Source organism: Monodelphis domestica, chromosome 2, assembly GCF_027887165.1.
Source record: "Monodelphis domestica isolate mMonDom1 chromosome 2, mMonDom1.pri, whole genome shotgun sequence".
In the NCBI taxonomy this organism is placed as follows: Eukaryota; Metazoa; Chordata; class Mammalia; order Didelphimorphia; family Didelphidae; genus Monodelphis; species Monodelphis domestica.
Genome location: NC_077228.1, coordinates 409,713,495 through 409,736,086, shown reverse-complemented (window position 1 = coordinate 409,736,086; position 22,592 = coordinate 409,713,495). Strand labels below are relative to the sequence as shown.

The following is a 22,592-nucleotide window of genomic DNA, read 5'->3' as shown; positions in this document are numbered from 1 at the left end:
TATCTTATTTGATAACATTCCTGGAAGATTATATGTAGTTACCAAATGTCAGCTGAGATAAAAAAACTCAACCTTGAGGAAATTACTAAGTAAAATTAATAAAATAGAAAAAAACCAGAATTATAGCTTTTGCCCCATCTTTTTCCTGCTTAAGTATTTTATCATTCTGAAAATTAAGAGCTAGAAGTAGGAACAAGACTAAAATAGGTATCATAAGATTGAAAATAGCACCTTAGAATCTTAGAGGACCTTGGAGATATATTAGAAACTTTTTTCTTCCTACTACCATTATCTATAGTTTTGTTTACTACAATATGCCCACAAGTAATCCTAAGATTTATTAAGGCACTACAAGTCACCTTAATAGGAATCCGAATTTCCAGGAAATTTCAAATCAATTTAAGACCAATAGATTGATTTGAATATTCTCTTACTCTTTTTTTCTTAAAAATCTTCATGCCTCTCTTTTCTTGCATTATGGCACCACCCTTAGGGGAATTATTTATAGGTAAATCTGTTTTTCCTCATTTAAAGGAGGAATTTATACTGAATGGTGAATCCCAAACTCTAGGGATTCCAACTAATTAGCAGGTCCTTAAATTGAACTCAAAACTGAAAATGCATTGATTTTAGTCCCTTAGATTTCATTCTTTCTCAGTGAATCAGTAAAACACTTTTATAGATTTTCAAGAGTAATAACATGGTAAGACAACAAAGGTTAGGAGAATAAACTCATAATTCATATTTCTAGAAGACAATTAAAGCACGAATAGCAAAAGTGTTGAAGGTTTATGAAAAACATAGAGAAATACGTCCTCTTTAAATCAAGACATAAATGTGATGATTAATAAGAAAGGACTATAGTAGATGTCATTTTTCTCAGATATCCTAAAACTCTTGACAGAATATTGTCTGAATATTAACTCACAAAAAGACTCAGCTCACTATGAAAATTGTTTGATGGGTTCAGAATAAAGGAAAATAATAAATCTCAAAAGCATCTCATTCTAAGAAGGCACGTGAAGAATGTCTTAAAAAGTGACCTGGGTGGGGATATTATGCTTTAAACCTACAGTGCTCATTCAGGAGATCTTATAATTTAGAATATAGTCAGAAAAAGAAATTCTCAATGTACAGGTAAAAAAAGTCAAACTTGAAAAAATAGTAATAGGTGGTGGATGATTTGAGCCATTGTGACCCTAGTCATATCATATCATTCAGTATTTGCTTCTCTGATATTCTGATGTAAATCAGATCTCATCAATATGAGCATACCTTTACAGTGCAGACTTTAGTCTTTCCACATTTTCTTAATTATTAATTTAACAAATATCTACCAATTAATTTCTTTGTGCATTACACTGTACTATATGCTTGGGAGTTGGGAGATGAAGGAGAAATGCACATGGTAAACAATTAGGAAGCAACCTATAGAGTCAGAACTATTTAGGGAGACAGAGTGGTGAAAGATAAGTGTGAAAATGAGTATGAAAAAGGGAGAAATCCATTAGAGAATACATGAAAGAATGGGAGTAATTGTGCATGTAAAAGGGTGAAACAAAGGTAAAGGAGGTAGTAGTGTTAGGTACCTGAGTAATGTGAGATGGGGAGGAGCTAATACCATAATGAAGGAAAATGGCCTCATTTTTCAGTGAAGTATGAGGTAAAGTTTTCAACTGTGAGGGTTGGGAGAACTATGGGAAGTTTGAGGACAAATGACAAGGTTTGGAGGAGCTGCTGTGGTCAGTGGGATAGTGAATCAATTAGGGGATATAAAAGAATTGCTTTGCTATAATGAAAGGGCCAGTTGAAATCATATAGCATAACATCTCTATTTTAATTCAGCAGTATTTGAATACAAGTGAAGGCTGAGTTTTGCTGGGGCAAGATCTTTGATAGGATAAGTGAAATAGAGACTTGAGGAAAAAAAGACATGTAGAGGCAGGTGAACAAGATGTGGGAGGGAACGGACTACTCTGGCAGGAGTGATGACCTGAGAAGGAAGTGAGAAGGGGAGGAAGTGGTGAAGGGGATTTAAGGTAGAAGAAAAGGGGGAATGAGTAAGTTACTTCATATCTCTTGATGTCCCTGTCCTAAATCCCTGCAAAGAAAGAGGTTAAACTAGGCCTCTGAGGTCCCTGATAGTTCTAGACCTTATGAACTTTTCTGAATTATCATACCTAGTTTTCATTAATTTACTCTAAAGTTCTGCTTGTGGAACAATTTGATATGTAAATGATATACCTCTGCATAAGAGTCTACTGCTGGCATGACTTCAGTCAGAAAGGTCTCTAAATAATTAAATGAAAGTGTAAAATAATCATCTCAGAATAATTAAAGGACAAGTTATTTCTCTTTAAACCCTTTTGTATTATTAATTATACTTTGCAATGGGAATTCTATAGTCAAACTTATCTTGGTCACATTGCCAAGTTGCAGTCTCCTGAATGGAATATAATTTAACCTTCTCTCTCCCCATTCCTGACAAGGCTGTGTAACAAAGATATGAATATTGTTGTTTAGAAATTAAGTTAATAAAAGTTTATAATTAAGTGACTGAATGATTAGAATTGATGCCTTTGAAAAAGATAGTGAAAATCAATTTTGGTTGGGATAATAGCTGCTTTTGGAAAGAGAAGAGTAAATGAAAAGTGACTAAATTCAAGTAGATAAAGAATTGTTAAATTTCTAAGTGCTTTTCTTTTACCAGATATATACTTTATGTAATATAAATTCAAATAAATTAGTAGATTTAAAGTTTCCAATCACATAAAAAATGAAACTACAAAAGATACTAAAAAGATACTTTGTTTTTGGTGTCTCTTCTGGACTAGAGATGTTCCCAGCTGGTGTAATTCCCACTTTAGTTTCTTTAAATTGTAGTGTTAGTTCTTGTTATTGTGTTGGGTTTACCAGTGTCTCTCCAAGGTTTTTAGTGACCTTTTTCACCTCTCTTGCTTTTTCCCTGGCTTGATATGCTTTACCTTGACTGAATGCCAAAAAGCAGAGTAGTCTATGAGAAACAAAGGAACAGAAAAAACTTAACAGGCAATATTAATCATGAAATTTAATTTTAATATTCTCCAGGATATTATGTGTATACAAATATGCTTTTATACATGCACTTTTCTAGTTATTTTTGTTTGTTTCCTATGGGATATGGGACTAAGGGAAAATTTCAAGGCAGACTACCTATCTATTTTGTGTTCAGAAACTTCTGGGAAAGGACATGCTATGCCTTTGTAAGACAGACTAATCATAACATTGCTTTATGTTGCAATGTAAGCCTCTCTGTCTTTAAAAATGATGATGAACTGTTAACCATTATGTAGAAAACTTTAATTTAAAATCTTTATCATATAAGGAGAATACAGCCTTTTATGGGCAAATAAAAGTCATGTTATGTCTAAGGTAGTATTTTAGCATAGTAAAGTCTAGAGGAAGTATTTTCCTTAGTACTTTCAGTCAAACTTTTTACTATTTAGCCATTCATATTGAAAATGATGAGTAATGATTGATGAGGCCTAAACAGCCCAAAATCCCTTGGTTGTTTATAGCTCAGTGTCTAGGTATTTCACTTTATGCTTTGGTTCTTACTCATTTCCAGGAATCATGCTACATGATGAACCAGTTGATTGGGCAGCAGCAGGAGATCACGTTAGTCTCACCTTGGTTGGTATGGATATTATCAAAATCAAGTGAGTACAAAAATAAGCTGTTTTGAATATGGAGCCTAAAGACCTACAAATACTTTGCTCTTCAGTGGTTCATTTGGGGGGGAGAAGAGGGGTAATGTTTGGCTGTCTTCATATTTACTGTGAACAACTGCTTTAGTTCTAATGGTCTTTTAAGACTAACAATACCTTGCCTAGTTAAAACAGTAGTAATGAATATGAGTGAACAAATTTATCACATTCTTTGAATGGGATTTGCAGGTTAAGAAAATGATGAAGATTACTGATGTAGAAACCACATTGACCCTAAACTAGAACGACATATTCACAAAAAGTCCCTTATTAACTGCTGTACCTTTATTTGTAAACCAAACTGAATTTATTGAAAGGTATTTCTACTGCATGCAAATATGTCTTTTATCTCCTTCTTTTGCAGTGTTGGTTGTATTTTCTGTGGTCCCAAAGAACCCATTAAAGCCTGTACTCGTTTCAGAGCTCGAATCCTCATCTTTAATATTGAAATTCCCATCACTAAAGGATTCCCTGTAAGTGTTAAAATATACATTTTTTACTTCATTATTGTCTTAGAAATTTTACTTTATAAAGTAATTTTTAGCCAACATAAAAGTAAAAAACTACTAATATAATTCTTAACACATAGTAGCTCTTCAATAGTCATGAAATAAGTTATATTGAAAATTTAGTTCAGAATTTAAACTGAAATGCTGTGCAAAGTACTTATAGAGGAATTTATCATTAAGGAAACTTCATTTTAAAATGTTTCCTCTTAGGAGTTGGAACAGAAAAAAAAGTTTCAAGAGTTTTAAAATCTTGAAGAATCATCTAAATCTAAAGGGAATATTATGTATATCACTGGTGGTTTTATGTTAATATCATAAATAGTTACTTCAGGTTATGCCAAATAACCAACATTACATGATTAAGTGCTTTAGAATCACTTCCTTAATGTTTTATAATAGAGAATAAAATTTAAAACTTGGAGTAGTAACTTTTAAAAAACAAAGTATCATTCAAAAAATATCTTGCTGTAGGTGACATCAACCAATATGCACAGAAAAATTCACAATAGGAAAATTACAAGGGTACTTTTTCCACTGACTAGAGGCCAGCTGATTATTCTTCTCAATCACCATTAGAATTATGACAGGATTTGCTGGCTACTTATGTAATGGCAGGGTAGTCAGTTGTGAAGCAAATTCTTTGTGGATTGTAGTGGTTGATTATACACAGTGAAGTGAGTTAAGCATCTTAATTGCTTATAGCTATTTCACAAGTTTATTACAGGCATATCCTTGAACATATTGCAAAATGGAAAATGTGAAGAGCACTAGATTAAGTGAATAAGCAGGAATATCTTATATATGCATATATATTAATAGGTGTAACTGACATTGACATAGGTCTTTAAGGTATGCATGATGATTTTTTTATAACAGTAGCATGTGATAGACATTTAATAAATGTTAACTGACTGACATGCTATATAGTAAAATGAAAGGTCATATCTAGAAATATGTTCTCAATAAATCTAAACATCAAAAATAAAATTTTCTTAGATTAAAAAATAACATTTTAAAAATCAATCTTTTCTTAAAACAAGAAGTCACTAATTTTATAGAAACCACATTTTATGATTATCATGTTTCTTTGGAAGTTTATAGTCTCTCAGGGATGACATTAATATTCCTAGCATAGAAAATCAATCTAGCTACTTTTCTAGAAGATTTCTTCTACCTTATTAGTTCAATAATTTTCCCCCCATACTCTAAGTAAAAGTTCACATCTCAGTAAAAACCTCTATTTCAGTGGGATTGAATTATTTATTTTGAAAACATAAATAAATCTGTCACCAATTAATATATATTTGAAAAAAAGCCATGATATCATTAGATCATTAAGTCTCTCCAAATTAGTGATTGTAAATTGAGAGTAAAGATGAAATATATGTGGTTAAATTCATAATTTACTTCTATGTGTATATGTTTGTGTATATATGTCTATATATAGACATAGATAAGGTCTTTGAGACTAATAAAAATTCAATTTTTAATGCTTTAATTATTTTCTACATGATTATAGTAATTAGTGAAAATTGTGTGTATAAACGATGAGCCTGGCTCAGGAATGATGCTTTAAAATTCTGTCCCATATCACATACTTCCCAAAAAAGATAGGGTATAAATATTTTTCTTTGTTTCATTGAAAAATATTAATGATGAGGGAAATTTCAATAAATTCTGCTTTTATCATAAGGAGAAATTTTTAAAAATTCAGTGTTGACAAATTGATGACTGAGCAAGTGCAAGTTGCTTATCTCTGGTGCTGAACTCATTCTTAGAAAGTGGTATATCCTGCAAGTGAAAAGGGTGGAGAAATTACTAAATGTTTTTACTCATGCAACATTCTTGATTACATTTCTCAGCTTTATTTGCCAATAAAGGCCATGGAGAGGTCATTTGTTACTCTAAATAGTAATACTGTCTTCCTGTCAGCTATAGTTTCTTAAGCATGAAACGAAAGCTTTAAAGTACAGCTTAATCAAATTCCACTTTAATATAGTGTTAAGAGCCCTAATCTTGGAATCTTAAGTAAACTATAGGCTAAGTTTAAGCATTGCTACCTAACTTGATGCATGGTTCTGGGCAAGTCACCTAATATCTGATATTTGCACTGCTCTGTTCCATAGGTTGGTTATGTGGAAAGACTTTTTTGAACTTTAAAATGCTATATAAATATTAGGTATTTAAACTTTAAAATGCTATTTCGATATTAAGTATTAATATTCATTATTCAGTAATTCAGTATTCATTAAATATTCATATGCAGGTACCAAATTTATATTCAGTGATAAATTCAACAAGTATTTAAGTAAAAAGAGCACTGAGTTAGGAACAGGAGAGTTACAAAGTATAGCTAAGACTTGATCCTTATTGTCATAGAAGTTTAGTAGGGAGAATATACAGATACACAAATACCATGAAGAGAAATATGTTTTAGAAAATGGAATCTACAATCAAACTATTTCATAATTCTCTCCTGGCTTTAGAGTAACTAGTATGTTTGACAGATAGGAGGAATGGAAGTAAGGTTGCCTTTTTCAGGTGTTTGGATTAGATTTTTTTGTTTGACTTAAAGGACAAAACATAGGGGGCTATGCATCGAAGTTTCTGATAGGCAGATTCTGATCATTGTAAGGAGAGGTATTGAAGGGTGGAATGGAATGCTTTAGTTGGTTGTTGGTTCTCTGAATGTTTCCAAAGAGAGGAGTCTGAAAAAAGTGTACTTCATATTGATTGAGTTCAGATAAAAAAAATTTTTTTATTAAGAAGCATGAGGTGAACCTAGTATGTTTTGGACAACAGTATATGCCCAACTTTCATTGTAGAGATTTTCTGTCCTAGAAATCCATTCTTGACTAGGAAAACCATTCCTGCTTTCCACCTGGATTAAGGCCTGTGTTTCTTTTTTAAGCTGTACGATAATCCCTCAAGTGTCATGTTCTAAATTCTTAGAGCTTCATATCTGAGAAGGAACCAGGAAGTGGCCCTGGTATCACCTGGCCTGGGCCCTGGCACCCACTTCCTGGTTCTGGCTCTTTCAGGCAAGTCAGTTTTGACTCTGTGAACAATTTTCCCTCTCTGATATGCTATCCAAATTTGACTCAAGTCAAGTCTTGTGGAAGTAAAATCATTTGCTTTAAATTGCCATGAAAAATCAGTGTCAGACTAAATTTTTCCATAAACATTTACTAAATGCCTGCTACATGGTGACCCTGCAGTAGTGCTAGAGATATGAAGACAAATGTAAAAACTTCTGCCCTAAGGAACAGATAATCTTTTGAGAGGATACCACATATACACAGATATAGATAAGTGCATGAGAATTAGAAGAAGAGAAGTTGGGTATTGGATAAGGATGCAGGGCAAAAACTTTCACAGAGGAGATGGCACTGGAGCCGAGCCTAAAGAATATGAAGGTTTCAGAGTGGTAGAGGTTGAGAGGGAACACATCTCAAGCAGGAGGGACAGCCTGCACAAAGACAGAGGAAGACAAGAAATGAGATGTCACATTCTGGGAGCAGTAAACCAGCTTGGCTGAAATTTAGCTTGTGAGATAGGGATTGGTATGAAATCACCCACTTGTAGTTGGCTTTAAATGACAAGCTGAGAGACAGCTAAATAGCACAACATATAGAGAGCCAGACCTGGAGTTAGGAGGAGCCAGGTTCAAATTTGGCCTCAAACTTCCTAGCCGTGTGATCCTGGGCAAAGAACTTAAGCCTCAGGACTAGCTCTTACTGCTCTTCTGCCTTGAGCCCAATACTCAGTATAAATTCTAAGACAGAAGGTAAGGTTGTTTTTTTTTTAAATGACAAGCTGAGGAGTTTGTATTTGATCCTAGAGGCAGACAGAGGTTAATGATTTTAGAGCAATTGAATTACCACAGTCAGGCCTTTGCTTTAGGAAAAGTGTTGTATCAGCTGCATGACCGAACTGGATGAGGGAGAGAATTGCTTGTGAAATTTATCTTCCTGAGTTAAGGAAGGTTGCGTGGTTGGTTGTCTGCTTTGTTGTTGCAGACAACAGCAAGTTAGGCAGGGGTTTCTGGTAGAAACTGATATTCTGAGAAATAACAGTGGCCAAAGACAGAGCAAGAAGATCTCTTTACCTTGGAAGCAAACAGCCAGCCAAGCTCAGGTGCTCATGATCTCATGGTGTTGAAGCATATTGCAGTAAATGATGTGAATATGAGTCTGAGTTATCAGTTATGTATCCTGCACAGCAATGCTTAATAAATTATAATTGAATTAAATTTATGCTCAATGGGCTCTCTAGTAAGAATGAGATGATACATCTGATACATTTTAGAGAGGCTATAAGAAAAACTACTTTTTCATGTTAAAAAGTTTAAACTAGTTATCTGGAAATTCACTTATGTGTAACATTTTGCATGACTTTGGTATCCTTTTGATGCCACATTCAGGGTCTATGATCATTCCTCTCTACTTCTTCAGTATTCCTTCTTGTACCCTGCCTAGTCCAGAAAAGCACATCATTTAAAGGACACTATTTTGCTACAGGTCAGAAGAATCTCTATTTATGGATTTCACTGTCTTCTTGGGCCCACAATATACCTACAATCCATTTAGACTTTTGATTACTTTGGGGAAGATGGATTAGGCCAGGAAGTGTGATGTTTTACATGCATTTTACAATACCATCTGCACAGTAAATATTCATTGAATAAAGAGAAAACAAACAAAAAAATAGAATGAAAAGAGCACTGGCCTGGGAGTCAGGATATCTAAGAATAGTCATTTCTAATTTGATAAAATGAAGGCTAGATCTCTAAGATGGTTCTAAATTTCTAAAATTCTACTATTCTGTGGTTTTATTTTCTAAGAATGCTAATAAAGCATATTACTGTATATACACTGAATATGTAGGTAGATGAGTGAATAAATGAATGAATGAATGAATGAATGAGCCTGTGCACGCATGTATATGTGTATGTATTATAACATCTGGCACTGTCAAGGAGCTTCTAGTTTTGTTAGGGAGGTCAAAACTGTCCGACCTCAAACAATGAGGGAACAATATAAGATTGACCAAGTGCCAAAATGTATTGTATAGAATGAGCTGCTATGTAATATATTTTTAATTGTTCCTCAATATTATCTTAGGTGCTGTTACACTATCAAACTGTAAGTGAACCTGCTACCATCAGAAGATTGATTAGCATCCTACACAAAAGCACTGGTGAGGTCACAAAGAAAAGACCCAAGTGAGTGTTTAACAATGTAGAAATACCCTCAAGTGATGTAACCAGTACTTTAGCATTAAGTTATTTTATAAACTCTTACCTTCTGCCTTAGAATCAATATTGTGTATTGGTTCTAAGGCCAAAGACTTGAAGGGATAGACAGTGGGGATTAAGTGACTTACCCCCAGGGTCACACAGCTGGGAAGTGTCTGAGGCCAGATTTAAAAAGTGTTGCTCATTAAGGGTAAATAGAATACATTTGCAAGAATTCTAGAAACCACATGCTCATTAATTTAAAAAAAGATAGTATGGTCTTATTAATATTTATATAATTGGGAATGTTAATAAAATAGATTCCATATATTGATTATTTCTAAGTATAGACTGTGAATGTGTATAGTGTTAGATGGAACTAAATCCTGCATATTAAGCATTTTTTTAAAACCCTTATCTTCTGTCTTAGAATCAATCAATATCTTAGTGACTGAAATTCTCAAGAGGCAGTATTTCTTAATTTTAAGTTAATTTATTAACCAACCACTCAACATTGTCTAAATCAGAAAAGATCACAAACTCCTCTTGCACAGGCCAAAGTATTGTTGCTTTGACCATCCACTCACTTCCTCCCTTGGAAATCTCAAGACATTTCTGATTGGTAAATGGACCCTGAGGAGGTAGACTTAGAAAAACCTCAACTTTTAGTAATCCACACCTGAGTAGGCTAGAATCTCTGAGTAAGTTTCTCACCTCTTTGTCTCATGTAAGTTCACAAGTTGCCTGACCTTTATAGGTACTTAGCACCCCCTTTGTATTAATTCTAAAAATAGGCATGGCTTAAGTATGGGTTTAAGTATTTTTCATTGTTCAGCAAGGAGTTTTTTCCCCTAAAGCAGGCTTAAGTATGGGTGGAGTAGAGGTCTTTACATTTTTGATCTAAATAGAGTTCTCACTGTCCAAATGGGGAATGGTCCCAATAGGGAATTGTCCCAATGGGGAATTTTTTAACATTCACAAGTCTGAGAAATTTCAAGATTCACACATGTTATTCTTAAGAGACAGTAAATTATTTCCTCTTCATAATCAAGTCCTAGATTGGATCCTTTCTAAAAACATCCAGTTTCTGCAAAAGTTTTATCCTCAAGTATGATCAGAAACTCAAGAATTGTTCTTCCTGAGAATCTTAATCACTCCATGGATTGGGAGCATATCCTCCTGTTTTAGAGCAAATCCACTCGACCCCAAAACTTTTCTAGAATGATATGAGAAACACATAGTATTTTATGTTGTAGAAAAATATCACTTTAAAGAAACAAGCTTACCAGTAAGTATAGAAACTGGGATTTATAGTGGGTTTTAAATAATGGAGCATTAGAATTGAAAAATACTTGATAGGTCATTCAACTATTCTTTGCGATATCCAGTGATAATGGAGTTCACTCTCTCATTTACTTTGGGTGATGCAGGAATTTAAACATAATGACCTAATTAATCAGTGTCAGACCTATACAAGGTATAGTGAGTGGGTCTCACTTAAATTAGACAATACTCCTAATGACATATTGTAAGACTATATTAGCTTTTTTTTTTGCAATCATATCATGTTATTTGCTAATATAAACCTTGAAAATAACTTAAATTAAAAAAAAAAACCTAAATCTTCTTCATATAAATTACTCTTATGCCATGCCTACTCCTCTACTTTGTTAAGCTAGCCTTTTATTCCAGGGTTTAGAAGATAATTTTTCTAATTGTAGGACTTAAAATATAAGGTTCACTTGATTTTGTTAGTTTTAACCTGCTTTTAAAATCTGTAGTTATTTTAAAATACTACTTCTGACATTCAACTTATTAAATAACTTTTCAAAGTTTGTGTCATCTAAAGATTTGATAACATATGCCTTTTATCTTTGTGCCCTTATCCAAATTAATGAACATGTTGAACAGAACAAAAAACAGTGTTGTGTGGCAATGCACTAGATTGGCCTCCAGTTAATGTGATTGCATTAATCAATCATTTTATTGGATTGTGAATATTCCTACCTATCATCAACTAGTCTACCTTTCTTCATCTTGTTCATAATGATGTCATAAAAGATTTTGTTAGATACCTTGTTGAAATAAACTTGTTATCTTTGGTTTTCTCCTGTTCTACCAGTCTTTGAATCATATTTTTGAAAAAAACTAAAATAGCTCATTTGGGCTTTACTTGTTCTGAGAGAACCCAGCCCAGTTTAGAACAATCACTTTTTCTTTGTGCTTCTAAACCATAATTTAGATAAAAGCACTTTGTAAATGTTAAAGCTTACCCTTATTGTTATAATCCCTGGAGAAATGGCATTATAATGATGCTGATAGTATTTATATAAATCATTGGGGAAAATGTATGCAAATTAGCGTTTATGTGTTTGAGATCTTTCTTATGATTGATCCAAAGTTATTTAGACATATCATTTTTGTTTTGTTGTCAGGTTGTTGACTAAAGGCCAGAATGCTTTAGTAGAACTACAAACACAAAGACCTGTTGCTCTTGAATTATACAAAGATTTTAAAGAACTGGGGAGATTCATGCTGCGTTACAGTGGTTCTACTATTGCTGCAGGTGTTGTCACTGAGGTACAGTAATATGGTTATGGTACTAATTTTGAAATGTCTATATTGAATATGAAAGAAAATGTGGATTATAGCAGTAGTACAGATTTTCTGAATTCATCTCTTCCTTTTTTAGTTTATTTTTTTAAGTAACTAGTATTTTTTGTATAATTTATACCTCTCTGTGTTAACCCTCCTTATTGATCAAATTGAAACATATAAAACAAACAAATAAAAAAATCCCCCAAACAAAAAACAAATCCTTTATTAGTGTACAAACAAATTCATTTTTTGAAAGGGAAAACAAACCTTCTCCAAACCAAACCTGGTAATCTCAAAGTAGCTTCCTCTTTAAATAAATAGTTTTATCTGTTTAATTGAAATTATTAGAGTATCAAGAAGTATTCTGGTTTGTTTGTTTTTTTGTTTTTAAACCCTTACCTTTCATCTTAGAATTGATACTAAATATCTGTTCCAAGGCAGAACAGTGGTAAGGGCTAGGCAATGGGGGTTAAGTGACTGGTCCAGGGTCACACAGCTACGGTGTGTTTGAGGCCAGATCTGAACCTAGGTTTCCCATAGCCAGGCCTGGCTCTCAATCCACTGAGCTACTCAGCTGCCCCCGTTTTCTTAATCTAAGGGGCAAAATGTCAAAATAGGACATGTAGACAGATAGTTCAACAAAATTTAAATATATGTCATATTAAGGGATGACATTTTATAGGAGTTCTTTACCTTTTGCAAAAATGAAGTAACTTTATCCTCCTTGGTTTTTGTAATATGATTCCATTTCTCCCCACCCCCCCCAACTTTAAGAATGCTTCCATTTATGTCTAGAAAGAGCAAAGATTTATAAGAAGATAGTTCAAGTGAGATATTTCATTTTTGCAGTTTACTTTATATGACCTTCCTGAACTTACATAGTACACTAGAAAGAATAGTGGACTCTAAGTCAGGAGACTTGGTTCTAGTTTCAAGTCTTCCCCAAACTAACTATGCAATATCAATCTTCATTTCATTTCTAGACCTCAGTTTTTTAACTTTAAAGTCATGTCATTGTAATATATCCTTTCTGAAATCCCTGCTAGAATTAGTATTGTGTGATGTTAGGTTAACTTTTCAGGAAGAAAATGAATTATGGAAAATAAAGCCTATCTGCTTGCAAAAAGAATCATAGTACCTATAGAGAAATAAAAATTCTCCAATGATAATAAATATAAATAAAAATAAAATTTAACTTTTTAAAAATGAATTTTATAATTTTTGATCTCCATGGCAAATTATAACATTTAAATTAATTGGAATAACTGCTTTTCCTAGACTTTTAAGTAACATCAAAGCACATATCCTTTTTCTAAAACTCTAAAAGCTTCCATTTTTAAAAAAAAACATTAGAGTAATTTGGGGGTCCATTATTTGGTTGATATTTCCTCCATCAATGCTGAGAACCTGGTAAGAGTTATAGTAGCCAAAATAATTCCACACACTATGGCCAATCTGGTGATGAATGAACCATTCACTAACTTGGGTTACTCCTAAGATGACAAAAAGATACAATAACCAGGCCATGAAGATTTCCTATGAAGTTCCTGACAGTTCTGAATCTAAGATCCCATTATCTCTTTTAGCATGATGATGGACTTGCCAAAGTTTGTTCTCAGTTAGCATAGCTTTTGAGAACCCAGGAGCATACACAATATACAAATAGGACTTCACTAGCTAAGGTGATAATATATTAAATAAAACAATTTAAAAAAATCAAATTATTATAGAATCATAAGAGTTTTAGAATTCAGGTTTTTAGAGATCATCTGGCCCATACTCCTCATTTTACAAATGTGGAAGGAAACAGAATCCCAGAGAATGGCTGAGGTCATTCATCTGTGTATGATTGAGCTGAATCTTAATTATCATGGTCTGATGACTAGCGTTGTGTTGTTTCCCCAGTACCATACTAGCTTTATTGCCATTTTTACCCAAGCTAAATAAGTATTTTATTCATGGAATCGAAGGTTTTTCATGCTTGTACTCCATTGGGTCTGTGATCTTACTAGCATGGATAGCCTATTCAACAGTACATTTCATGATTTATCCATGGCTGTCTATGAGGGTTCCATGGTTAAGCATTTAAAATCCAGTAACTTTTGTATGAGTTATGAAGATCCAACATTGGCATGATGGATAGACAGCTTATCTTGAGGTTAGAACTCTGACAGGTGTGACCACAGGGTTACATGGTTCTGTTGATCCCAGACCAATCACTTAACCTCATCATGTTTCAACCAAATCTCAAATTCTTGTATAAGCAACAGAATAGGTGCTGAAAAGTACTAGTAGAGTTCCCTAATGGATAACATCCTAGATCTGATTAAAAAACAAACAGTTTATATTCAAGACCAAGATGGTTTACTTATTTAATGTTAAAGTAGCATTTTATGCAATTATTTTCTTCTTCTCTGGATACTCCATTTCAAGCTTGTTTTTCTAAATAACAAAATAAAAAATTCTTCTCAAAATGTAAGGCCAGCTGATGTTTCATCCTGATATAAGTCTAAAATTACAATTCTGTAGATGAAAATTTATAAATATTCTTCATTTACAAATGGTTAAGAGGGTTGATAGTAGCTAGTGTTTTACAGCAAAAAAAAAAATTGTACAAAGCTAATTGCCTATCTTCTTGTTGCTTGAAAACTTGGGTTCTGGATTCTTTTCAACCACATATTAATTCTATGAATCTTAGGCATATGTAGAGGTCCTGAGTGAATGAAATGGAAAATAATATCCATAAACCATTTATTCACTTTTAAAAATTCTAAGATACTCCAATGTAGTCTGGTAGTTTTTAGGCTTTGATCTGCCTGGAGAATAATTAAGAAGAGTAACATTCCATATTTTTGAGTGCCCTTTCCCTAAAACTGGTTCATTAATTGCTTTGTAAAGCACTCTAGATTTGTTTATTTATTTTGGCCAAAGTAGGCAGATTGAATTTTCGCTTCTAAATTTCTTTGTATTTTATCTAGGGTTTGGGGATTAATCTGATAAGTTTGCTTTTATATAATAGACTATTCTTTAAGAGATAGTTATCCAGAACTTAAATAAAGAAATTCAAGAAATATAAAAATGAAATCAATTGAGAAGTATAAAAGTAGTCTGAGATAAAAATTGTGATTTCACTGTAGGGTATGAAAAAATTTCTTCCAAATATGTCATGCTTATTTTTTGTAGTTCTTTTTGTCTGCTTTTAGATTTATTAAATCTTAGTAACTGTACTTTTTTTCTTTCCAGATAAAAGAATGACAGTGGGATCAGGATCTTATCCTCTTACCAAAGACCATGACCCATCTAGACCTCTGTTCAAAGATTACTGTTATTCCAGTTAAAGAAACAACCTACATTTGAGCATTTAAAATGAGGGAGAGAAATTTAAGCTGCAGTAGACTGCTGGAAAGTATTAACATTTCATCCTGCAAAACCAAATGCCAACTGACAAAGGAATGCCACCATTGCACCTTCATTTCAAAAATATTTTTCCTATGAAATTTTAGTTAGATGGATGTAGCTCTTCCTGAGTTATAGAAATTATTAGAAAATTATTTAGAAGATATTAAATCATCATGAAATGGAGTATTTCCAGCCAAATACCAGAATGTTTACAGTTTTTTCCTTTTGATTTGTGGATTTACTGCACATTCTTTTAGGAACGGGTTAAATTAGGCTGTTAGTGTAGTTAAAAGTTAACTTGGATCTTTTTTCAAGTTGACTGAAGAAGAATTTGCTGACATTTCAGAAAAAGGCATACTGTGCTGAGCACAAAAATGCTTTTAATCCCAAGTAAAGTTGAAAATGTTTAATTTGAAATTAATGGAAGCTGCTCCTGTGGTGACCACTTATTTAAGAAATGTAAAACAAATTAATAATAAAATACCCTGGTTTGAGCATAACAGTAACAGTGTATTTTGTCTCCTAGAAATGACTGGAAGTTTGTACAACAACCTTTACTTACTAGTAACTCTATATTGTATTTATGTGTAGGGAATTTCCAGGTGGGTTCTTTTTTTTCCCCCCAATTTAAACATTATATTATTTGGTTATTTTCAAAAAATATTCCTTGGAAACAAAGATCCTTTTCTTATCCTTCCCCCCCCCCCCCCCCAGCCCCTCCCCTGGCCAACACATGATTCCACTGGGTATCACATGTGTCCTTGCTTCAAACCCATTTCCATGTTGTTGGTATTTGTATTAGGGTGTTCATTTAGAGTCTCTCCTCATTCCTGTCCCTTCCACCCCTGTAGTCAAGCAGTTGCTTATCTTTGGTGTTTTTACTCCCACCGTTTGTCCTTTGCTTGTGGATAGTGTTTTTTTCTCCTGGATACCTGTAGAATGTTCAGGGACATTGCATTGACACTAATGGAGAAGTCCATTACATTCTCTTGTACCACAGTGTATCAGTCTCTGTGTACAATGTTTTCCTGGTTCTGCTCCGCTTGCTCTGCATCACTTCCTGGAGGTTGTTCCAGTCGCCATGGAATTCCTCTACTTCATTACTCCTTTTAGCACAATAGTATTCCATCACCAACATATACCACAATTTGTTCAGCCATTCCCCAATTGAAGGGCATCCCTTCATTTTCCAATTTTTGGCCACCACAAAGAGCACAGCTATGAATATACTTGTACAAGTCTTTTTCCTTATTATCTCTTTGGGGAATAAGCCCAGCAGTGCTATGGCTGGATCATAGGGCAGACATTCTTTTATCGCCCTTTGGGCATAGTTCCAAATTGCCCTCCAGAATGGTTGGATCAATTCACAACTCCACCAGCAATGAATTAATGTCTCGACTTTACCACATCCCCTCCAGCATTCATTACTTTCCTTCGCTGTCATATTAGCCAATCTGCTAGGTGTGAGGTGATACCTCAGAGTGTTTTGAATTGCATCTCTCTGATTATAAGAGATTTAGAGCACTTTTTCATGTGCTTATTAATAGTATTGATTTCTTTGGCTGAAAACTGCCTGTTCATGTCCCTTGCCCATTTATCAATTGGGAAATGGCTTGATTTTTTATATAATTGATTTAGCTCTTTGTAAATTTGAGTAATTAGACCTTTGTCAGAGGATTTTGTTATGAAAATTGTTTCCCAATTTGTTGCTTCCCTTCTCAATTTGGTTGCATTGGTTTTGTTTGTACAAAAACTTTTTAAATTTAATGTAATCAAAATTTTTCATTTCACATTTTGTGACTTTCTATGCCTTGCTTGGTTTTAAAGTATTTCCCTTCCCACAGATCTGACATGTATATTATTCTGTGATCACCTAATTTACTTACAGTTTCCTTTTTTATGTTCAAGTCATTCGCCCATTCTGAGTTTATCTTGGTGTAGGGTGTGAGGTGTTGATCCAAACCTAATCTCTCCCACACTATCTTCCAGTTTTCCCAACAGTTTTTGTCAAATAGTGGGTTTTTGTCCCAGAAGCTGGGCTCTTTGGGTTTGTCATATACTGTCTTACTGGGGTCACTTACCCCAAGTCTATTCCACTGATCCTCCTTTCTGTCTCTTAGCCAGTACCAAATTGTTTTGATGACCACTGCTTTATAACAGAGTTTGAGATCTGGGACTGCAAGGCCACCTTCCTTTGTATTTTTTTTTCATTATTTCCCTGGATATCCTTGACCCTTTGTTCTTCCAAATGAACTTTGTTATGTTTTTTTCCAAGTCAGTAAAAAAATTTTTGGAAGTTCAATGGGTATAGCACTAAATATATAAATAAGCTTGGGTAGGATGGTATTTTTATTATATTGGCTTGTTCTACCCATGAACAGTTAATATTTTTCCAATTGCTCAAGTCTAGTTTTATTTGCGTGGAGAGCGTTTTGTAGTTGTGTTCATATAGTTCCTGTGTTTGTCTCCGGAGATAGATTCCTAAGTATTTTATTTTGTCTAAGTTGATTTTGAATGGGATTTCTCTTTCTAATTCTTGCCACTGAGCTGTGTTGGAAATATATAAAAATGTTGATGACTTATGTGGGTTTATTTTGTAACCTGCAACTTTGCTAAAGTTGTTGATTATTTTGACTAGGTTTTTGGTTGATTCTCTAGTATTCCTTAAGTAGACCATCATATCATCCGCAAAGAGTGATAACTTGGTCTCCTCCTTGCCTATTTTGATGCCTTCGATTTCTTTTTCTTCTCTAATTGCTACTGCTAGTGTTTCTAGTACAATGTTAAATAATAGAGGTGATAATGGGCATCCTTGTTTCACTCCTGATCTTACTGGGAATGCATCTAGTTTATCCCCATTGCAGAAGATGTTAGTTGATGATTTTAGATATATACTGTTTATTATTTTTAGGAACAACCCTTCTATTCCTATGCTTTCTAGTGTTTTTAATAGGAATGGGTGTTGTATTTTATCAAAGGTTTTTTCTGCATCTATTGAGATAATTGTGATTTTTGTCTGTTTGTTTGTTGATGTGGTCAATTATGTGGATGGTTTTCCTAATATTGAACCAGCCCTGCATCCCTGGTATAAATCCTACTTGAGCATGGTGAATGATCCTTCTGATCACTTGCTGGAGTCTTTTTGCTAGTATCCTATTTAAGATTTTTGCATCTATATTCATTAGGGAGATTGGTCTATAGTTTTCTTTCTCCTTTTTTGATCTGCCTGGCTTTGGAATCAGTACCATGTTTGGGTCATAAAAGGAGTTTGGTAGAACTCCCTCTTTGCTTATTATGTCAAATAGTTTGTATAGTATTGGGATTAGCTGTTCTGAAAAGTTTGATAGAATTCACTGGTGAATCCATCAGGCCCTGGGGATTTTTTCTTAGGAAGTTCTTTGATGGCCTGTTGGATTTCTTTTTCTGATATGGGATTATTTAAGAAAACTATTTCTTCTTCTGTTAGTCTAGGCAATTTATATTTTTGAAAATATTCATCCATATCACCTAGGTTGGTATATTTATTGCCTTTTAGTTGGGCAAAGTAGTTTTTAATGATTGCCTTAATTTCCTCTTCATTGGAGGTGAGATCCCCCTTTTCATCCTTGATGCTGTTAATTTGCCTTTCTTCTTTCCTTTTTTTAATTAGATTAACCAGTACTTTGTCTATTTTGTCTGTTTTTTCAAAGTACCAGCTTCTAGTCTTGTTTATTAGCTCAATAGTTCTGTCACTTTCTATTTTATTAATTTCTCCCTTAATTTTTAGGATCTCTAGTATGGTTTTCTTCTGGGGGTTTTTAATTTGTTCATTCTCAAGTTTTTTGATTTGCATTTCCAATTCCTTGGTCTCTGTCCTCCCTAATTTGTTAATATATGCACTCAGGGATATGAATTTTCCTCTAAGTACTGCCTTGGCTGCATCGCATAAGGTTTGAAAGGATGTCTCACCATTGTCATTTACCTCAATGAAATTATTAATTGTTTCTATGATTTCTTTTCTAAATAACCGATTTTGGAGTATCATATTATTTAATTTCCAATTAATTTTTGATTTGGGTCTCTATGTACCCTTACTGATCATTATTTTTATTGCCTTATGATCTGAAAAAGTTGCATTTATTATTTTTCCTTTTCTACATTTGTATGCCATGTTTCTGTGACCTAATGTATGATCTATCTTTGTGAATGAGCCATGTGATGCTGAGAAGAAGGTGTATTCCTTTTTGTCCCTATTTATTTTTCTCCATATATCTATTAACTCAAATTTTTCTAAGATTTCATTCACCTCTTTTACCTCTTTCTTATTTATTTTTTGGTTTGATTTATTTAAATTTGATAGTGGTTGGTTCAAGACTCCACTAATATGGTTTTACTGTCTATTTCCTCCTTCAATTCTCCTAGTTTCTCCATTAAAAATTTGGATGCTATACCGTTTGGTGCATACATGTTGATTAGTGATATTTCCTTATTGTCTATACTCCCTTTTAACAGAATATATTTATCTTCCCTATCCCTTTTGATCTGGTCTATTTTTGCTTTGGCTTTGTCAGATAAAATGATTGCAACTCCTGCCTTCTTTCTATCAGTTGAGGCCCTGAAGGTCTTACTCCATGCTTTAATTTTAACCTTGTGGGTATCAGCTCGCATCATATGTGTTTCTTGAAGACATCAAATGGTAGGGTTTTGGATTCTAATCCATTCTGCTATTTGTCTACGTTTTATGATTGAGTTCATCCCATTCACGTTCAAAGTTATGATTGTCACTTGTGGATTCCCTGGCATTTTGATATCCTTCCCTAATTCTGACCTTTCTTCTTTAGCTATAACCTTTTAAACCAGTGATTTACTTTAGATTAGTCCCCCTAGTCCCCTCCCTTGATATGCTTCCCTTTCTATCCCCTCCCTTTTTGTTCCCTCCCCCGCCCCCCTCTCCTCTCTCTTTTTATACTCCCTTCCCTCCTTAATTTCCCCTTCTCTCTTACCCTATTGAATAAGATCAAGTTCAAGATCCCAATGGATCCAGATGTTCTAAGCTCTCAGAGTTGATTTCATTGAGAGTAAGGTTTAAGTAATACCAGTTAGCACTTTCTTCCTCTCCTCCCTATAAGAAATTCCTTCCCCTCCCCTTCCCATGTATATCTTTGTGTGAGAAAGATTATTCTATTTAGTTTTTTCCTATTTCTTGAAGTATATCTTAGTACCATCAATGATTCACCCCTCCCTTTTTCTTTCTTTCACCCCCCTTTTCTCCATATTGTCTTAATGCCCCAATCATTCCCTATGCGTGATTCTTCTAAGTACTCTAATGATGCATACAATTTTTGAGTTAACACATTACATTTTCCCCACATATTAATATATATAATTTGACATAAATATAGTCCTTATAGAAGAGAGTTAGAATAAAAGAAAAAGATAACATTTTTCTCCTTTTCCTTCATATTTATGTTTTCGAGTTTTCCTTGCTCTTTGTGTTTGGATGTCGAATTTTCCTCAGAGCTCTGGTCTTTTCTTTACAAAAACTTGGAAATCTTCTATTTTGTTGAATGCCCATACTTTCCCCTGGAAGTATATAGTCAGTTTTGATGGATAGCTGATTCTTGGTTGAAGACCCAGCTCTCTTGCCTTTCTGAAAATCATGTTCCATGCCTTCGGTCTTTCAGAGTGGAAATTGCAAGGTCTTCTATGACCCTGATTGGCATTCCTTTATATCTAAATTGTCTTTTTCTGGCTTCATGTAAGATTTTTTCTTTGGAATTTGGCAATTACATTCCTAGGAGTTTTCTTTTGGGGATTTAGTGTAGAGGGTGTTCTGTGAACCCTTTCAATGCCTGTATTGCCCTCTTGTTCTAGAATCTCTGGGCAGTTTTCTTTGATGATATCTTGTATTACGTTGGTGAGATTACTATTTATTTCTGGCTTTTCTGGTTGGCCAATTATTCTCAGATTGTCTCTCCTTCCTCTGTTTTCCAGGTCTGTCACCTTGTTAGTGAGATATTTTATGTTATCTTCTAATTTCTTAGTGTTTTGACTTTGCTTTATTAATTTTTGCTCTTTTGCAAAATCATTGTCTTCCAGTTGCCTGATTCTGACCTTTAAAGCCTCCTGCTATTTGAGGTCTCAAGCTGTTTCCGTAGTTGTGTTTTTTCGTGCTTCTGATTGCTGAGTTCCTTTTGCATTATTTCCCATTTTTCCTGCCAGAAGGCTTCCATCTTTTTGATAACTTCCAATTTAAATTCTTCAAGAGCTTGTGGATAATTTCCATTTCTTTTGGAAGGTTTTGGAGCATTTGTTTGAGCTTCCTCTACTGCTATTTCCTTTGTTTTTTTGTGTTTTCCGTCCATAAAATGTATCCAAAGTCACCCCCTTCTTGCTTTTCTTGGTGTTGGGGTGTTGGGGTTCTTGGGTACAGTTTGTCATCTCTGTGTTTTGTTTGTTTTTTTTTTCTTCCTTCCTCCCCTTTTCAGTCAGAAATCTGAATGAGTAGTATTTGCCCTCAGTATGAGGGTCTAATGGTTAAGGCTTTAGTCTCAGGCTAATTCTAAGTTCTCTGCAGCTGCGCTGTCTTCCTGGGGAGGCCCAAGGATTGCCCTCCTCTGCCTGCCGACATTTTGGGAGTTAGTGCTTTCATGTCAAAGTCTTTGGTGGTCTTAACTAACTCCCAAGACCTGTAGGTGCCCCTTGCTCACATTAGGGGATCCCTTCATGCACTCAGTGACTTATTCAGGTCCCCAGACCTGGGGCTGCCTGTTGTTCAGTCCTGGGGTGCTCCTCCCTCACTTGTTGATTCTGGCCAGTGTTGACTTTAACTCTGGCTTCAGCTGGTTGGTGGGGGAGGGGAGGGTGGGTCAGCTTTTTGTTCCTTTATATTGTGGAGGTGCCAGAATCCCACCTACCTTCAGAGCTTTGCCTTGTTGTGGGGTGTATCTGTTCTCATGAGGATGGTTGTTTTTTTATTTTGGGAGGGTCTTTTGTGGTCATCTGAGTCGTTGGGTCTGAGGAGAGAAAACAAGCTGCATCTACTCTGCAGCCATGCTTACCCGGTAGTCTCCAGGTGGGTTTTTAATCATTCTCAGAATCATGAACCAGGTTAACTTATTTCAG

General features: G+C 34.3%; 1 protein-coding gene across 4 annotated transcripts in view; it reads left to right on the top strand.

Annotated features, from left to right (window-relative positions):
• HBS1L (HBS1 like translational GTPase) overlaps positions 1 to 15,988 on the top strand; it is a 135,468-nt gene extending 119,480 nt beyond the window's left edge. For 2 of the 4 annotated variants that reach the window (XM_056818832.1, XM_056818835.1), the window contains 5 exons: positions 3,608 to 3,698; positions 4,111 to 4,219; positions 9,379 to 9,479; positions 11,927 to 12,071; positions 15,333 to 15,988. In XM_056818832.1, coding sequence (XP_056674810.1) covers positions 3,608 to 3,698; positions 4,111 to 4,219; positions 9,379 to 9,479; positions 11,927 to 12,071; positions 15,333 to 15,344 — 458 coding nt within the window. In that variant the 3' untranslated portion in view covers positions 15,345 to 15,988. Of the gene's footprint in view, positions 1 to 3,607; positions 3,699 to 4,110; positions 4,220 to 8,678; positions 8,776 to 9,378; positions 9,480 to 11,926; positions 12,081 to 15,332 lie in introns of those variants that run through there. The other 2 variants (XR_008916679.1, XM_056818833.1) reach the window with 2 other exon arrangements.
• Positions 15,989 to 22,592: the final 6,604 nt, after the last annotated feature.